General features: G+C 37.7%; 1 protein-coding gene across 5 annotated transcripts in view; it reads left to right on the plus strand.

Moving 5' to 3' along the window:
* The window catches only part of KIAA0391 (KIAA0391 ortholog), a 154,433-nt gene that overhangs the window by 36,317 nt on the left and 98,797 nt on the right, over positions 1–19,319 (plus strand). For all 5 annotated transcript variants that reach the window (XM_011925829.1, XM_011925838.1, XM_011925820.1 and 2 more), the window contains one exon: positions 14,601–14,708. In XM_011925829.1, the coding sequence (XP_011781219.1) occupies positions 14,601–14,708 (108 nt within the window). The remainder of the gene's footprint in view (positions 1–14,600; positions 14,709–19,319) is intronic.

Consider the following 19,319-nt stretch of genomic DNA (forward strand, 5'->3'; position numbering starts at 1 on the left):
TTAAGTAGTTAACAGCATTTTGGGGTTTGCAGGACTCAGGCTGTGTTACTGCCTTTTTTCTTTTTTTTCTTTTTCTTTTTTTTTTTTTTTTTTTGGCCTGATTTGTTTCTTTCTAATTTAGGAGCAAGATTTTATAATTAAAAATATATTGCCCTTTGCCCTTTCTTTTAGCCATTCTCCATAAATCTGTCAGAATATGATATGAAAAGGAAGGAGAGTGGGATTAAAAATAATATAGCTGATTCTGTCTAGAAATTTAATTTCTAAACTATCTTTACCTGAGTTAGATCTTTCTGCAAAGCTCAGACAAGATTTAAGAAATAACTTTAAACTTGTAAGTAAATTCTGTTCTATCTGGAATTTATAGGAGAATGTATTAATACTTGGAAATAATACCTAACTGCTAGGGAGCATGCATCTTTAGCTCATGATTCTAGATGATTGAGAATTTTTTAGGGAAAGTTTTTCAGTCCTTCATGTAGTTGATAGTGGGCTATCATTTTATATTTCAAGATTAAAAAATAGATTATCTTCTTTCTCCTTCCTCTCCTCTTCCTCTTCTCTTTTTTCTTTCTAGCTGTATGGAATGACAATTTAATTATTCATTGAGTCTTCTATTAATGAGTATTTAAGTGGTTTCAAATCCTTCACTGTTACAAAAGTGCCACAGTGAATCACCTTAAACATTTGTAATTTCTCACATTCTGATATAGATGTAAGATAGATTCCCACAAATTGAATTGCTAGCACAATGGAGACATATTAATTTTGATTGGCCTTCATGGAAATTTTATCAGTATATACTCTGATCAGCAAAATATGAGAATTCTTTCTCCACACCTTTAAGATTCAGTGTGCTATCAAACATTTTGATCTTTGCCTATATGAAGTAAAAAATAAAATTGCAGTATAGGATTAATTTACAGTTTTCTTGGAGTGTGGTGGAGCAAATTTTCATAGGTTTAAGAGTCACTTATATTTATTTTCTGCAAACTGCTCCTGTCTTGCCCGTTTTTTGAGTTTTGACTGTTTTCTTATGAATTTTAGGAGCTCTTTATTTGAAAAATCATCTGTGATTTAAATTACAATTTTTTGAAGCTTTACTTATGTTTTTTTCTCTATGTACATTTTAAAATATTCATATTTGTCAGACTTTCCTTTTATGGCTCCTGGGTTTCATATTTAGAAAGATTTTTTCTGTTGCAAGGTTATTGAAAAGCCAACAAACACAAAAACTTCCTTTTGCTCCCTACACTTTTGTTGTTTTTCTCTAAATTTTTCATCCATTTGGAATTTTTTTCTGATGTGAGGTATAGTTCCAACTTAATTTCCTCCCCAGCTAATTAGCCAATTGTGTCAACATCATTTGTTTAGCAACCCATATTTTACCCGACTAGTGATAAAGTGGGATGTTACTTTTAGCATGTACCAAATTCTTCATATAAATATTTAGGTCTCTTTTTGGACCTTCTTTTCTGATTCACTAATCTGCATACTTAACAGTATGACACTATTTTGATTATTATAGTTTTATGATATATCTAATATCTATTAGAGCTAATTTTTATAACTTGGGTTCTGGCACTTTCTTTAATAAACTTACCAGAGGTAAATATTATAGGCCTATGATAAAATGTATTAGTAATGTTCCCTGGGGCAAAATCACGTTTTATATATGTGACAGAGTCCTATTACCAGTAGCTTTTAAGCATTTTTGAACACAACACAGATACAATATACATATATGTAATAACACATTTATAAATGAAAAAAATGTGTACATTAAAAAAATTATGGACTCTTGCGATATTTGTTGCACTCTATTTTTAGTTCTGTTTATTTCTTTCCGAAATGCTGGTTGCAACTGTATTAAATTTATCTCATGACCTAGTAAGGTGTTGTGACCTGCAGTTAAAAAACCACCTTATTATTTGATGTTTTAAATCATAGCCATTCTAACTGGTGTGAGATGGCATCTCATTGTGGTTTTAATTTGCATTTCTCTGATGATTAGTGATATGGAGCATTTTTTCATGTTTATTAACCACTTGTATGCCTTCTTTTGAGAAGTGTCTGTTCATGTCTTTTGCCTGTTTTTTAATGGGGTTGTTTTTTGCTTGTTGAATTAAGTTTCTTATAGATTCTGGATATTTGCCCTTTGTTGGATGCAGTTTGTAAATATTTTCTCCTATTCCGTAAGTTGTCTGTTTAAAGTAAATAGTTTATTTTGCTATACAGAGTCTCTTTAATTAGTTAATTAATTAGGTCCCACTTGTCAATTTTTGTTTTTGTTGCAGTTGCTCTTGGGGACTTAACCAAAAATTCTTTGCCAAGTCTGAAGTCAAGAAGGGTATTTCCTAGGTTTTCTTCTAGGATTTTTATAGTTTGAGGGTTTACATTTAAATCTTTAATCCATCTTGAGTTAATTTTGATATGTGGTGAAAGTTAAGGGTCCAGTTTCATTCTGCTACATATAACTAGCCAGTTATCCCAGCACCATTTATTGAATAGGAATTCCTTTCCCCATTGCTTGTTTTTGTTGGCCTTGTCGAAAATCAGGTGTATGTAAGTGTACAGCTTTGTTTCTGAGTTTTCTGTTCTGTTCCATTGGTCTATATGTCTGTTTTTGTACCAGTATGAGGCTGCAGAGAAAGGGGAATGCTTATACACTGTTGATGGGATGTAAATTAGTTCAGCCACTGTGGAAGGCAACCTGGAGGTTTCTCAAATAACTTAAAACAGAGCAACCATTTAACTCAGCAATCCCACTTCTGGGTGTATACCCAAAGGGAAATGGATCATTATACCAAAAAGACACATCCACTCATATGTGCATTGCTGCGCTACTCACAATAGCAAAGACATGGAATCAACCTAGTGCCAATCAGTGGTGGATTGGATAAAGAAAATGTGGTACTATACACCATGGAATACTACGCAACCGTAAAAAAGAACAAAGTCATGTCCTTTGCAGCAACATGGATGGAGCTGGAGGCCATAATCCTAAGCAAATTAATTCAGGAAGAGAAAAAGCAGATACTGCAAGTTCTTATAAATGGGAGCTAAACATTGAGCATACACGGGCATAAACATGGCAACAACAGACACTGCACACTGCTAGAGGGGGTGGGGTGTGGTTTGAAAAGCTACCTACTGGGTACTGTGTTCACTACCTGGGTACAGTATACCCATGTAACAAACCTCCACATGGATCCCTTGTATCTGAAACAAAAGTTGAAATACTAAAATAAATAAAAATAAGGAAAAAAGAAAAGTACTTCATTATGTGTCCAGAATTGGTGGGTTCTTGGTCTCACTGACTTCAAGAATGAAGCCACAGACCCTCACGGTGAGTGTTACAGTTCTTAAAGATGGTGTGTCCAGAGTTTGTACCTTCAGACATTTAGACGTGTCTGGAGCCTCTTCCTTCTCGTGGGTTCGTGGTCTCACTGTCAGGAGTGAAGCTGCAGACCTTCCTGGTGAGTGGTGCAGCTCATAAAGCCAGTGTGGACCCAGAGTGAGCAGCAGCAAGATTTATTGCAAAGAGCAAAAGAATAAAGCTTCCACACTGTGGAAGGGGACCCAAGGAGGTTGCCGCTGACTGGCTGGGGCAGCCTGCTTTTATTCTCTTATCTGGCTCCACCCATATTCTGCTGATTGGTCCACTTTACAGAGAGCTGATTGGTCCGTTTTGACAGAGTGCTGATTGGTGTATTTACAAACCCTGAGCTAGATGCAGAATGCTGATTGGTGCATTTACAATCCTTGAGCTAGACACAGAGTCACAGAGTGCTGATTGGTGCACATACAATCCTCCAGCTAGATATAAAAGTTCTCCAAGTCCCCATCTGGTTCAGCAGCCCAGCTGGCTTCACCCAGTGGATCCTGCACAAGGGCTGCAAGCGAGCTGCCTGCCAGTCCCAAGCCGCACCTGCACTCCTCAGCCCTTGGGCTGTGGATGGGTCCGGTGTGGGACCGGTGGCCACTGAGCAGGAGTTGGTGCCCGTCAGGGAGGCTCAGGCCTTGCGGGAGCCCACCGCAGGTGGAGGAGCTCAGACATGGCGGGCTGCAGGTCCCAAGCCCTGCCCCAAGGGGAGGCAGCTAGGGCCGGGTGAGAATTTGAGTGCGGCTCTGGCGGGTGGCACTGCTGGGGGACCCGACGCAACCTCTGCAGCTGCTGGCCCAGATGCTAAGCCCCTCACTGCCCTGCGCCGCCCTGCTTGCTGGCCGCTCCGTGTGCAGGGCCGGCGGAGCCTGCACCCATGCCTGCGGGAACTCACAGGGACCCGGGAGCGCAGCCCCGGTTCCCACCTGCGCCTCTCCCTCCACACCTCCCCACAAGCAGAGGGAGGAGGCTCCCGCCTCAGCCAGCTCAGAGAGGGGCTCCCACGGTGCCGTGGCGGGCTGAAGGGCTCCTCAAGTGCCGCCAGAGTGGAAGCCAAGGCTGGTGGCGGAGGAGGTGCAGAGAGTGAGGGCTGCTAGCACATTGTCACCTGTCAATTAGACGTATCCAGGTGAAATACCGTTAGTCCTTATTAGTCTCTTTTCGGGAGGGAGTAAGGGAGTGGGAGTGATGTATCTCCTTAAATAAAATAGGGAGACCACATCAAAGAAAGTAGGATTTCTAAGCCAAAAAACTCATGAAGGGCATTTGCAAAGTTTCTTTCCCATTGTTTGCAGGTACCTTGCAGGGAAGGGCAGCAGTCTTGATTGGCATGCCTTGCTTAAGAATACAGGGCACACAACTGAAATATACTGTATAGGAAGAAGGAAATACTATTATAGTGCATGTGCCAAGAGGTTTAGGCCCCATGTGTAAACTACTCCATGATCCTTAAACGTAGTTGTTTTGATGTCTTCTGGTTTTGGGGATTTCTAGCTTGAATTTCTTAGTTTTGAGATGGGGTCTTACTATGTTGCCCAGGCTGACCTGGAACCCCCGGGCTCCAGCAATCTTCCTGCCTCAGCCTGCTGAGTAGCTGGGGTCCAGCTTGATTTTTGTTGCTCTGAGGGATACAAGAGAATGAACTTCTGGATTTTGAACCCCAAGTTCACCATTTACTAGTTAGGTGATCTGCTTAACTTCCCTGTGCTCTATTCTCCTAATCTGTTAAGTGGGAAAAATGATAATATCTACCTCATACCATTGTTTCAGCAATAAGAAAGTTAGTATATGTAAAGCACTTAGAATTTTTGTTTCTTAATAGCATTGTGATCTACATGGCACATGGAAAGCACTATGTAAGTTTATGGTATTATTTGACTTGGAAGTGTGTAGGATTTTTTTCTTTAACCTCACAATTAAAAATTTTGTGGGAATGTGATTAGGTGATTTTTTTCATTGTTTCCCTGAATTTCATGTCATGTGTCCTTTAAAATGTAAGGTTTTTTTCTGGAGACAGAGTCTTGCTCTGTTGCCCAGTCTGGAGTGCAGTGGCACAATCTTGGCTCACTGCAACATCTGCCTCCTGGGTTCAAGCAATTCTCCTGCCTCAGCCTCCTGGGTAGTTGGGATGACAGGCGCTGGCCACTACGCCCAGCTAATTTTTATATCTTTTGTAGAGACAAGGTTTCACCATCTTGGCCAGTCTGGTCTTGAACTTCTGGCCTCAAGTGATCCACCCACCTCAGCCTCCCAAAGTGCTGGGATTACAGGTATGAGCCACTGTACCCAGCCAAAATGTAGATATTTTTTATTCTTGAAGTTTTATTTAAAAAAAAAATTCTTCTTTTTGTTTTGATTTATTCCTTGAGAACACCCTTTTGAGGCTTAAAAGTTGGATCTCTGTTCTCTGTCCCTCATACCTATAATGTTCTTTCTCTTAACATTCTTTTTCTTCTTTTCTTCTGCACTGAAGTAGAATTTCTCAAAATTTGTGCTGCATTTCATGAAATCCATGTTCTAGTATATTAGTTCTAATCTTTACTGCTTTCAAAGCATATTTAAATTCTGTTGTTGCATTTTTTTCATTTCTATTTTATTTTTGGATCTCTTTGCATCTGTTGCTATTCTCTCCTTAAAGCTTATTGCTCTTTCTTCATAGATACAACCAAATTTGTCCTCTTCTTCTCTTCTTTGAGGGATCCAGGCAGAGGTCTTCTAAATTCTGAATTGTATTTGAGTTTCAGAACATGCTTTTATCTGAATCTTTTTTTCTTTTTTTTTGAGACGGAGTCTCACTCACTGTCGCCAGGCTGGAGTGCAGTGGCGCAATCTCAGCTCACTGCAACCTCTGCCTCTGGGGTTCAAGCGATTCTCCTGCCTCAGCCTCCCAAGTAGCTGGGACTACAGGTGCGTGCCACCATGCCCAGATAATTTTTTTGGTATTTTTAGTAGAGACAGAGTTTCACCATGTTGAACAGGATAGTCTTGATCTCTTGACCTTGTGATCCGCCCGCCTTGGCCTCCCGAAGTGCTGGGATTACAGGCATGAGCCACTGCGCCTGGCCTATCTGAATCTTTAAGGCAAAACTCCTAACAAATGTTGCTATATCTTTCATTGGCCTGTGATGGATTTTTTCACCCTATTGAATTATCCTTGAGAAAAGAGATCCATTAATGCCCAGCATATGCCATTAGGTAGATGGGCAGAGTGTACTTACCCCTTCATTGTCCTTTTGGATGCTGGCAGTTTCCACCTTTTGGGTCTAAACTCATCAGGATATTAGTCCAGTTTATCTGGTAAGCTGCATGAAGATGGGGCATTTTCCCACTCTGGCTTATCGAGTCAGATGCGGTTTATGATTCTCCTCTGAACAGCATATGACAGATTATTCCTTGGTGTCATGTGCTTGTCTTACCTCACTTTCAGTCCCATTACCTGCTTATACCACTCCTCTTTAGATGATGAAGTGTCCAAAGATGCTGTGTTCTCCTAACTCTCCTGCCTTGAAGGTTAATTACTTAATTAGGATAGAAGAAAACAGCTAATGGGCCACCTGGATTGAGTGGTAAAGGAAACTTGTTTGAGAGATGTTTGACATGTGGTAAGGAGACCATCACCATTTTTTCTGTTTAATGCAGCCCTTGTTCCTGAAATTGAGTTAAAGTATTTTTCCTGCTTTACTTTGAGTCACCTCTACTCTTTTTTGTCTCAAAAACTGGAGAAATGTGCTAAGATAGTTTGTCTCCATAAATTACCATTGATTACCATTGGTCATTTGGTTAGGAGAACTCTCCCAAACTTCTCTTTAGTTTACAGTACTGTTGTTGCCAGTTTAAAATTTCTCTAGCCTCTGTGTTAGTTGTTAGGTTGCAGTGATACTTTTTAGCCATGTGGCTTCATTTTCATTAAGGCAGTCATGTTAATGTTCTTATTTAGGATCGACTTCTATGGTTTAAAGAATGCACAGGAAGTAATTAGATACAGAGATGCATTTTTTATTGTTGTTCCCTTGTTAAGAGCACTGCTTCCAACCAAAATAGCTGGTATTCCCCTGTTTTTCCACATCTACTATGACTAAAGCTAGTTTCTTTAAAAAGACCTTTCTCACTTAATATCCTACTCTAGCAACTAAGAAGAAATAAGTGGAAAACAATAATGCATACTCAAAACTTTACATAAAAAGCAGTGATTGTCACATGTTAACTGTATCCATGTACTGCAGACACAGATAATATTTTCTAAGGATTAGAAGAAAGGGAGTGTTAAAGCAACTGGCTTTACCACCACATTCTTCCCCCATTCCTTCTTTAGTTAATAGACACTTGAATTGTTTTCAGTTTTTGGCAATTAAGAATAAAGCCACTGTTAACATTCAATATAAGTCTTTGTGTGGGTGTGTATTTTCATATTTCTCCTGTGAATACTCATAAATGGGACCGCTCAGTTTTATGATAAATATATGCTTAACTTTGTAAGAAACTGCTGAATTATTTTCCAAAGTAGTTGTACCCTCCTGCATTCCTACGAGCAATGCTTGGAAAGTCCATTTGCTCCACATACTTGTCATGGGTCAGTCTTTTTAATTTCGGCCATGCTAGTGGGTGTATAATGATATCTTGCTATGGTTTTAAATTTGCATTTTCCTAAAGACTAATGATGTTGAGTATTTTATAATAGTTATTGGACCAAAGGTTATTGTTATCATCTTTGTAACATTGATATGATAAGATTATCTAATTGAGAGTTGATACTCAGGTTTTGTCACTTGTCCCAATAATGTCCTTAACAAGCTTTTCCTTCCTCTAGATCCAAACTATGACCACACATTGGGTTTAGTTGTTATGTTTCTTTGGTCTCGTTTAATCTCAGTTTTCTTTGTCTTTCTTGGACCTCAACTTAAAAAATAATAATAATAAAGCATAGGCCTATTATTTTGTAACATGTCTCTCAATTTGGGTTTATCTGATATTTCCTTATAATAAGATTTGGGTTGGCATTTTTGGCAAGAATGTTACAAAAATTATGTTGTAACCTTTTCAAGGGCATTGTATCAAGGGCCCCACCTGTGAATATTAATGATGACTTTGTATGTTGCCCAAGAAATCTATGCCTATTCTGATGTTGCTAAGAATTTTCCTGTTTTCTTCTAGAATTTTCATAGTTTTGGCTTTTAGGTTTATGATCTATTTAGAAATATTTTTTGTGTGTGAAGTGAAATAGGGATTGAGGTTCATTCTTTTTTTTTTCCCCAACATTTTGCCTTATTAGCTTTTCCTATTTCTTTTATTTCTGCTTATTATTATTCTACTTTCTTTGAAATTTAATTTGCTCTTCTTTTTCTACCTTTTTAAGTTGAAAACTTAGGTCAATTTTTATGACCTTTCTTCTTTTTATATAAGTATTTAAAGCTATATATTTCTTGCTACGTACTAGTATACTGCATCCCCTGAATTTTGATATGTAATTTTTATTATCACTTAGTTCAAAATATTTCCTAATTCCCTTTGTAATTTTTTTTTGATCCTTGGGTTATTGAGAATTGTATTTAGGAATATTTGCAGCTTTTATAGATATTTTACTGCTATTGGTTTTTTGTTTAAGTGTGTGTGTGTATGTGTGTATGTGTGTATCAGCAAATATACTCTTTAAGATCTCAGTATTTTGAAATGTATTGAAACTTATTTTATGGTTAGTCTATTCTCATACTGCTATAAAGAGCTGCCTGAGCCTGGGTAAATTTACAAAGAAAAGAGGTTTAATTGACTCAAGGTTGTGCATGGCTGGGGAGGCCTTAGGAAACTTACAATGATGGCAGAAGGGGAAGCAGGCACGTCTTACATGGCAGCAGGCAAGAGAGCATGTGAGAGCACAGGAAAAACTACCATTTATAAAACCTTCAGATCTCGTGAGAATTCACTCACTATCATGAGAACATCATGGAAGAAACCATCCCCATAATCTAATCACTTTTTACCAGATCTCTCCGTCAATACCTGGGGATTACAATTCAAGGTGAGATTTGAGTGGGGACACAAAGCCGAACCATATCAATGGCCTAGCCTGTGGTCTGTCTTGGTAGATGTTCCATGTGCACTTGAAAAGGAATATGTAGTCTGCTATTGTTGGGCATAGTGTCCTACAGATACAGATTTGTCTTCTAAGTCCTTACTGATTTTTACCTACTTGTTCAATCAATTATGCAAATAAGGTATTGAAATCTCCATCTGTAATTGTAGATTTACCTATTCCTCCTTTGTTCTGTCAGCTTTTCCTTTATCCACATCTTGAAGCTCTATTCTTATGACTTTGATGTATTGATCCTGTCATCATTATGAAATGTCCCTTCTTTTTGTAGTATTCCTTTTCTTCCGAGTCTATTTTGTCTAACATTAGTGTCACCATTCCAAGTTTCTTAAACTTACTGATGCATGATACATATTTTTCCCTAGTTTTCACTTCCCACTTATTCTGTATTAACGATAAGTACATCTATTATAGATAGCATTTTTTATAAGGTTGGATTTAAACATTTTATTTTGCTATTTGTCCCAGATGGGTCTGCTTTTTGTTCTTCAGTTTCTCCTTTCATGTCTCCTTTTGGGTTAATCCAATTTCTTTTAATTTTTCATTTAATTCATCTATTGGCTTTTATCTATACCTTTCTACTTTTTTTTTTTTAACTTTTTAAAAATTTTATCAGCTCTGGCCTACAGATCTACATTATTTTTTAAATGTACGATTTGAACTTTACAATCTGAATCCTTAACTTAATTCAGTCTACTTAGAATTTATATTGAACCATTTCACATGAAATATCAGAACATTATAGCAATAGGATTCCATTTACCACTTCCTGGTCTTTGTGCTATTGTTTTATTGTAGCTTAAAACATATGTTACATCTGTATATATTTTAAGCCCTATAATGTAGTGCTGTGATAAGCTTTGCTTTAAGTAGTCATATGTCTTTTAAAGAAATTAAAAGAGGAAAAAGTATATTCTTTTTTATAAATACCCACATCTTTATCATTTTATTTTTGGTGTTTTTTCATTTCTTCCAAGTCTAGCTTTTCATCTGATATTATTTCCCCAGCCTGAAGAAATTGCTTTAGCATTTCTTTCTTTCTTTTCTTTTATTTTCTTTTTCTTTTTTTTTTTTTTGTGACAGAGTTTCACTCTTGTTGCTCAGGCTGGAGTGTAATGGCTCAATCTCAGCTCACCACAACCTCTGCCTCCCGGATTCAAGCAATTCTCCTGCCTCAGGCTCCCGAGTAGCTGGGATTACAGGCATGTGCCACCACACCTAGCTAATTTTGTATTTTCAGTAGAGAGGGAGTTTCTCCATGTTCGTCAGGCAGGTCTTGAACTCCCAACCTCAGGTGATTCGCCCGCCTCGGCCTCCCAAAGTGCTGGAATTACAAGCATGAGCCACCGCGCCCGGCCTTCTTTCTTTTTTGTAGAGACAGTATCTTGCTTTGTTGCCTAGGCTGGTCTTGAATTCCTGACCTCAAGTGATCCTCCTACCTGGGCCTCTCAAAATGCTGGGATTACAGGCATAAGCCACGACACTGGCCAACTTTAGTGTTCCTTATGTTGCAGGCTTGCTGGTGATGAATTCTCTGTTTTCATTTACCTGAATATATCTTTATTTCACCTTAATTTTTTTTGGCCTCAATTTTTAAAGGATATTTTTACTAGATACAGAATTGTGGATTGAAAGCAGTTTTGTGTTGTTATTTTATTTGTTGTCTGTCATCCTTTTAAAGATGTTCTCTAGCCCCATTGTGTCTGATGACAACTAAACTGTCATTTGTATTATTATTCCTTTTTATGTAATGTATCCTTTTTTTCTGACTGATTTTAAGGTTTTTCTATTTTTGATTTTCATCAGTTTTACTATGATGTGCCTAGTTATAGTTTTACTTTGGTTTTCTTTGTGTATATTCTGCTTTGAATTTGCTCTGCTTCTTGGGCAAGTTATGTATTTCATCAAATTTGGAGATGTTTTGGCCATTCGAATACTTTTTACTGCTCTGTCCTTTCTATATTCTCCTTCTGGACTGTAATTACACATGTTAATCTGTTTGATATTGTACCACAGTTTACTGAGACCCAATTCAGCTTTTTGTTTTCATTAAATTGTATAATTTTTTGTTGCTCTGTCTTTCATGTTCACTGACTGTTTCTTCTGCCATCTCCAATCTCCTGTTAAATCCATCCTATGAATATTTTATTTCACATTTGTGGTTTTTGGTTCTATAATGTTCGTTTTGTTAATTTTTCTAGTTTACAGTCTCTGGAGATTTTCTTTCTTTGCATTCATTATGACTATATTTACCTTTACTTTTTTTTTTTTTTTTGAAATGGAGTTTCACTCTGTTGCCCAGGCTGGAGCACAGTGGTACAATCTTGGCTCACTGCAAGCTTCACCTCCCAGGTTCAAGTGATTCTCCTGCCTCAGCCTCCCAAGTCACTGGGATTACAGGTGCATGCCACCACGCCTGGCTAATTTTTGTAATTATAGTAGAGACAGGGTTTCACCATGTTGGCCAGGCTGGTCTCGAACTCCTGACCTCAGGTGATCCACCTGCCTCAGCCTCCCAAAGTGCTGGAATTACAGGCATAATTCTTGATTATATTTGCAATAGTTACTTTATAGTTCTTATCTGCTAACTCAAGCATCTACACTTTGGATTGGTTTCCCTCTTTCTTTCTTTTTTTTTTTTTTGAGGCAGAGTCTCACTCTGTCACCAGGCTGGAGTGCAGTTGCACGATCTCAGCTTACTGCAACCTTTGCCTCCCGGGTTCAGGCAATTCTCCTGCCTTAGCCTCCCAAGTAGTTGGGACTACAGGTGCGCGCCACCATGGCCAGCTAATTTTTTATTTTTAAGTTAATTTTTTTACTTTTAGTAGAGACGGGGTTTCACCATGTTGGCCAGGATGGTCTTGATCTCTTGACCTTGTGATCCGCCTGCCTCGGCCTCCCAAAGTGCTGGGATTACAGGTGTGAGCCACTGTGCCCAGCCAGTTTCATTTTTGTTTTTGGAGATGGAGTTTCTCTCTGTTGCCAAGACTGGAATGCAGTGGCATGATCTTGGCTAACTGCAACCTACGCTTCCCGAGATCAAGTGATTCTTTTGCCTTAGCTTCCTGAGTAGCTAGGATTACAGGCATGCACTACCATGCCCAGCTAATTTTTGTATTTTTGGTAGAGATGAGGTTTCACCATGTTGGCCAGGCTGGTCTTAAACTCCTGACATCAAGTGATCCACCCACCTCAGCCTCCCAAAGTACTGGGATTACAGGCTTGAGCCACTGTGCCCAGCCCAGTTTGGTTTATTTCGAATCCCTTTTTTCTTGACTGTGTGGATCACATGTTTGTATTTTTTACATTTATTAATTTTTAATTGTGTATCAGACATTGTGAATGACACATTGCAGAGGCTTTAGAGATTATCTATGTTTGTCTGGAAATTACTGACTTTTTGCTAATTTAGTAGGCTGTTAAAGTTCTTTAGACTTAGTCTCCAAACTATCTCCCTTGCAGTGGGTAGCAGCTGAGATCTCTGCTTAGGTCTTTTAAGTCTTTCAGCTGTTGCTTTTTTGCTGGGCTCTTTGGAATCTTCTCCAAGCATGTGCAGATCATGTTTTAGCCAAGAATTTGAGGAGATTTATGTGCAAATTTTGTGGTTTTATCCTTTCTAGGATTCCCCATCATTTTCCAGCCTCTGGTTGCCCCAAACTCTGTCTTCTCTATCCTCAAATCAGTAAGTTCTGCAGCTTTCTGCTTGATTTCCAGTTGTTCCTGCTGGTCACACTGTCTGGAGATTGCCCGCTGACCTAGACAAATTTTACCTGGTATAATTCCCTTCTTTTCTTTACTTTATTTTCCCAAATATAGTGGCATTAAAAAAACACAACCCTTTATTACTATTATTATCATTGTTCTCTCTCATGGTTCTAGGGGTTAATGAGACTTCGTTGATGGTTCTTGCTTGGGTCTCCTATGGTTGTAATCAAATAGGGGCTAGGGGTCATCTTGAAATCCCCCTCAGTCTTATCGGTGTGGTAATTGATGCTAGCTGGCTGTTGGCTGGGATTCCGTTGGACTGTCAGATGGAACACTTACATGTAACATCTACTTGGGCATTCTCAGGATGGCTGGTTTCCAAGAGCAAGCATCCTGAGAGTGAGAGCCAGATGAATGCTGTATTATCTTTTATTTCCTAGCCTCAGAAATCACATAATGTCACTTCTGCCACATCCCATTCACTGAGGCAGTTACAAAGGAGAGCCCATATTCAAGCACAGGGTATTAGACACCACCTTTTGAGAGGGGAGTGTCAACTAATTTTCAGACAGATTTTAAAACTACCAAACCTTTCAAATGTCATGTCCTCTCCAGTTTCTGCCTGCCTTTGCTCATTCTTTGGTACTTTCAAATCGTTGGGTATTTATCTAGAATTTATATTATTATCTAGTAATCCAATACAAACTATTCCATCATTACCAGAGGTGGAACTCCCTCCCCTCTTTTTTTTCTCCATAGCATTCTCACATTTAATATTATTTACTTATTTACTTGTTTTATTTTGTGCATCCTCCCACTAAGCTCCATTAAGTTGGGGTTTTTTTTGTTCTGTTTTGTTTTGTTTGTCTCTTTGATAAACTGCTAGGCATATAGTAGGTGCTCAGCAAATATTTGTTGAATTAATGATTGACTGAATCTTTACCTCTCCAAAACAGCCATAAGTAAATAAAAGCTCTTGATGACAAAAGAGGACCTATACGTTTTACAGCCTTGTTCTTTCAGCCCAGCTGCAATGGTAGAGTGGCATATCTAAGGTTCACTTCTCCTTGGCTTACAGAACAGGACTTAGAGATTTTGACAGTTCATTCTTATCATAACTATCATGTGGGTTAGTTTAGAAGTCTAGATAGGCCAGCTGCAGATCAAATGAAATTACATATGAAAGTGCTTTGTGAAGTATAAAGCACTATAAGATTATAAAGTGTGTTAGATAATTGTTTGCAGTTGCATCCATTAGGCTGGCTTTTTCAGATTTCATTTTGAGAATATTGCGTGTGTGTGTGTGTATTTTTAAGGGATGAATATTTTGAATTATCAGAACAGTAATAAAGGTTACTGCAGTGTGTTTGTAATAAAGTCCTTGCTAAGTTCTTATTAATGTTTTGTCTGACTTTTCTTTATTAGGAACTTAAAAGATTTGAGAACTTCGTAAAATCTTGTCCTCCTTTTGATATCGTCATTGATGGCCTCAATGTTGCCAAAATGTTTCCTAAAGCTCGTGAATCTCAAGTTGTAAGTATAAGTTTTACTTTGTTATTCCACATCTCTAGAAACATTTATTGTACTCATTTATGACCTTCTTGGGGCTCTTAGCTCCTCAGTTTTTCTTCCTCTAAAACTAAGGTCCTCAGGGTGCCACAATGACCAACTGCATGCTCCCATAACATTTTCTATTTTCATCACAAATAAGTTGCTCTTCAAGGCTGGGAGAAAGTGATTAAAAGTGAGGAATTAAAAGAAAGATTGCAATGCAGGGCCAGATTTTCCCGTTTTGTGTAAAACTAACTTTCTCCTGGGTCTCTGCTTTCTCTTTGGGATCACTCTGTCATTTCCCTGTGGGTCATATTCTTATATTTGAAAATTATCAATATACAGTATCAAGAGATGTTAATCACTCGTTACTCACATTTGTTTTTTCCAAACATAGTCTGTTCATAAATTAACCTAAGCAGTTTTTTTCTATATGGTAGCCATTTGTCAATTTATAAATGCCCTACTAGTTTCTAATAAGAATACCATTTTTCATAGCAGCAATTAGCAGCAGTTACTTTAATCTCTATTTTGTAGATTAAAAAATTGAGGCTAATTTTGTATAGTAAATCTATAGAAAACAGTCATAATATCAAAATTGGATTGTAGAGAGCTCCTGGGTTTCAGACTTGCGGCTCTTATCACTGGCAATCTATAGCCGTTCATCTGTAATTAAACTGTGTCTTAAAAATTGCTGCCACTGGGGAGCACAGTGGCTCACGCCTGTAATCCCAGCACTTTGGGAGGCTGAGGCAGATCACCTGAGGTCAGGCGTTCGAGACCAGCCTGGCCGACATGGTGAAACCCTGTCTCTACTAAAAATACAAAAATTAGTTGGGCATGGTGGCACATGCCTGTAATCCCAGCTACTTGGGAGGCTGAGGCAGGAGAATTGCTTGAACATGGGAGGCGGAGGTTGTGGTGAACCGAGATCACGCCATTGCACTCCAGCCTGGGCAACAAGAGTGAAACTGTCTCAAAAAAATAAAAAAGTAATGATAAAAGGAATAATAAAATACATATGTATTATTTTTATATTTGAAATTGAAGCCTGTTTAAAATTGAGGAGGCTTAATGGGAAGAATAGAGAAATTTGCTACAGTTAAAAACAAAACAAAACTAAACTAAAAAACATAAACACTGTTAAAAGACAACAAACTGCAAAATGTAAGCTGGGCGTGGTGGGTCACGCCTGTAATCCCAGCACTTTGGGAGGCCGAGGCAGGTGGATTGCCTGAGGTCAGGAGTTTGAGACCAGCCTGGCTAACATGATGAAACCCCATCTCTACTAAAAATACAAAAAAATTAACTGGGCATGGTGGCACATGCCTGTAGTCCCAGTCCCAGCTACTTGGGAGGCTGAGGCAGGAGAATCACTTGAACCCGGAAGGCAGTGGTTTCAGTGAGCTGAGATCATGCTACTGCACTCCAGCCTGGGCAACAGAGCAAGACTCCGTCTTAAAAAATAAAAAATAAAAAAAAATGTTTACAGTATGTGACAAAGAGCAAATTTCCTGACTGTATCAGGACTCTTATAAACCTGTAAGAAAGAGATGAACTGGCTGGACATGATGGCTCATGCCTATAATCCCAGCACTTTGGGAGGCCAAGGCGGGTGGGTCACTTGAGGTCAGGAGTTCAAGACCAGCCTGGCCAACATGGTGAAATCCCATCTCTATTAAAAATGCAAAAATTAGCTGGGCATGGTGGCGGGTGCCTGTAATCCCAGCTACTTGGGAGGCTGAGTCAAGAGAATCTCTTGAACCCGGGAGGCAGAGGTTGCAGTGAGCTGAGATCATGCCATTGCACTCCAGCCTGGGTGACAGAGTGAGACTCTATCTCGAAAACAAAAAAGAAAAAGATGGACCATGCAGTGGAAAAGTGGTTTAACTTTATTCATATTTCTAGATACAGAGATTAAGATATTTATCTTCCAGATTGGTAGATATTTAAAAGTTGGTAATATTCAGTGTTTAGAATAGTTTGAAGAGGTAGGAAGGATGGTATCAGTGCAGTATTTTTGGTGGATGATTTGTCTATAACTTTCATCATCTAAAATATTGAAATTCTACTTTCAGGAACTGAAACATAGTAACACTAGTACATAAAGAAATGTATTCAGATATGTTCATTATTGCATTATTGGTAAGCAGAAAAATCTAAACAACCTAAATATCTATCAATCTAAAGCCCAATACATATTTAAATATTCATTTTTGTGAATAAGGTAAACTTATATGTGCTGCTGTGGAATAGTTGTCAGAATGTAAGTGTAAGAAGCAAAATGAAAAACAACATGCTTAGAATTGCTCTACTTGTATTAAAAACAAAGCAAAAAATTACCCATCTATAGATAAATGTTTGTTAGATAAGTTTGCATGTGCATGCCCAAAAAATTTCTAGAAGCTTAACACACACACACACACGTGCGTGCACACACGCACAATTTAACAGTGTAGTTACCTTTGGGAATTGGGAATAGAATACTGTATAAGAGAATGAGAGGATTTCTGGTTTTTGTTTACATTTTTTGAATTTTCTTTTACCATGAGTATATATTACTTTAAAATTTTAAAAATATCAGGAAAGGAAAAAGGTTAAAAAGCATTCTTGGTAAATATTTTTAAATAATTTTATAATACTCTGTGTCTTGTGGATATACAATAATTTTTAAGTCATTTCCTTGTTGTTAGACAAATGAGGCTTTCCAGTTTTTACTATGATAAGTAATACTTTGGAAGACAACCTCTGTGCATGTTTCATAGGATGTCTTTGGAATAGATTTTCAGAAACAGGACTCTTTAGTCAAAGAGTATGTATATTTTTAAAGATCTCACTATATATTGCCAAATTGCTTTCCAAAATAATTATAATAATTTATACTACCAGCAAAAGTGTGTAATGGTGCCTAAATATAACACATTTCTTTAAGGTTACTTATTACATGATTGTTTCAGCCACTCACCTATGCCATGAGTCCGCTAAGTGAAAAGGACTGGACGGTTTTTTCCCCATTTTTTAGGTCAAACAGATTTTTTTTAATGTGGGACAAACTTTAATGAAATAGTTCCAGAAAGGGAATATTCTTAATTGTCTTTTATGTCCTTATCTTTCTCTTAATACATTACCTTTAAATGTACATAAAGGAAAAATTAGGAATTTGAAGTTCTATAAGCCTTAAGTTTTTCCATCTTTGAAGAGATTTCCAGATTTTTTTTTTTCTGTGGAATGATGTACGTATTATTTATGCTCTTCCTGTAAACTCTCTGCATTATATGTTACACATTTTTCTCAGTCCTTTTACATTAATGGTTGATTATATATCTAGTATTATTCTCTGTAAGTTCATTAATGAGAAAATAACTTTTTTACATTCATTGTTTAAGGAGTAGCACCATTATCACATATCTTGATCTCAGAGCCTATAGCTTAAGGGTGATAGAGATTAAGGAACTAAAAAAAGAAAGTTCTAGTTGTGAATGTATTTTATTTTCTCAATTTTCAGATGAACCTTTTTTATATTTTAATTTTTCTGAAGTCTGAGTATATGCTATAATTAATGTCAGTAGAAACTTGCCAGCCACCATGTAGAGATTTATTGGTGACTATCATTGCCTGGGTGTGTACAAAATTAGCTATATATAGCGTATGTCTATTCATCTGTTTGCCACCTCAGTTGAATTAGTTGTATTTGTAGCTCCACACACTGTTACACTGTTTAATTTTAGCCTAAATCTTTTTTTTTTTTTAACTTTTATTTTAGGCTTGGGGGTACATGGGAAGGCTTGTTACATACATAAACATTTGTCAAGGTGGTTTGTTGTACATATTATTTCATCACCCAGGTATTAAGCCCAGTACCCAATAGTTATCTTTTCTGCTCCTGCCCCTTCTCACACACTCCCCATCAAGTAGACCCCAGTGTCTGTTGTTTCTTTATTTGTGTTCATAAGCTTTTATAATTTAGTTCCCACTTATAAGCGAGAACATATAGTATTTGGATTTCTGTTTCTGCATTAGTTTGCTAAGGGTAATAGGCTCCAGCTCCGTCCATGTTCCTACAAAAGACATGATCACGTTCTTTTTTTGGCTGCGTAGTACTCCATGGTGTATATGTGCCACATTTTCTTTATCCAGTCTGTCACTGATGAGCATTTAGGTTGATTCCATGTCATTGCTATTGTGAATAGTACTGCAGTGAACATTCGTGTGCCTGTGTCTTTATGGTAGAATGATTTCTACTCATCTGCGTATATACCCAGTAATGAGATTGCTGGGTTGAATGATAGTTTTGCTTTTAGCTCTTTGAGAAATTGCCATACTGCTTTCCACAATGGTCAAACTCATTTATACTCCCACCAACAGTGTGTAAGTGTTCCCTTTTCTCTGCAACCTCACCAGCATGTATTATTTTTTGACTTTGCTTATAATAGCCATTCTGACTGGTGTGAAATGGTATCTCATTGTGATTTTGATTTGCATTTCTCTAATGATCATTGATATTGAGCTTTTTTTCATATGCTTGTTGGCCACATGTTTGTCTTCTTTTTTTTTTTTTTTTTTTTTTTTTTTGAGACGGAGTCTTGCTCTGTC

This window comes from Colobus angolensis, unplaced genomic scaffold (assembly GCF_000951035.1).
Source record: "Colobus angolensis palliatus isolate OR3802 unplaced genomic scaffold, Cang.pa_1.0 Scaffold119, whole genome shotgun sequence".
Taxonomy (NCBI): Eukaryota; Metazoa; Chordata; class Mammalia; order Primates; family Cercopithecidae; genus Colobus; species Colobus angolensis.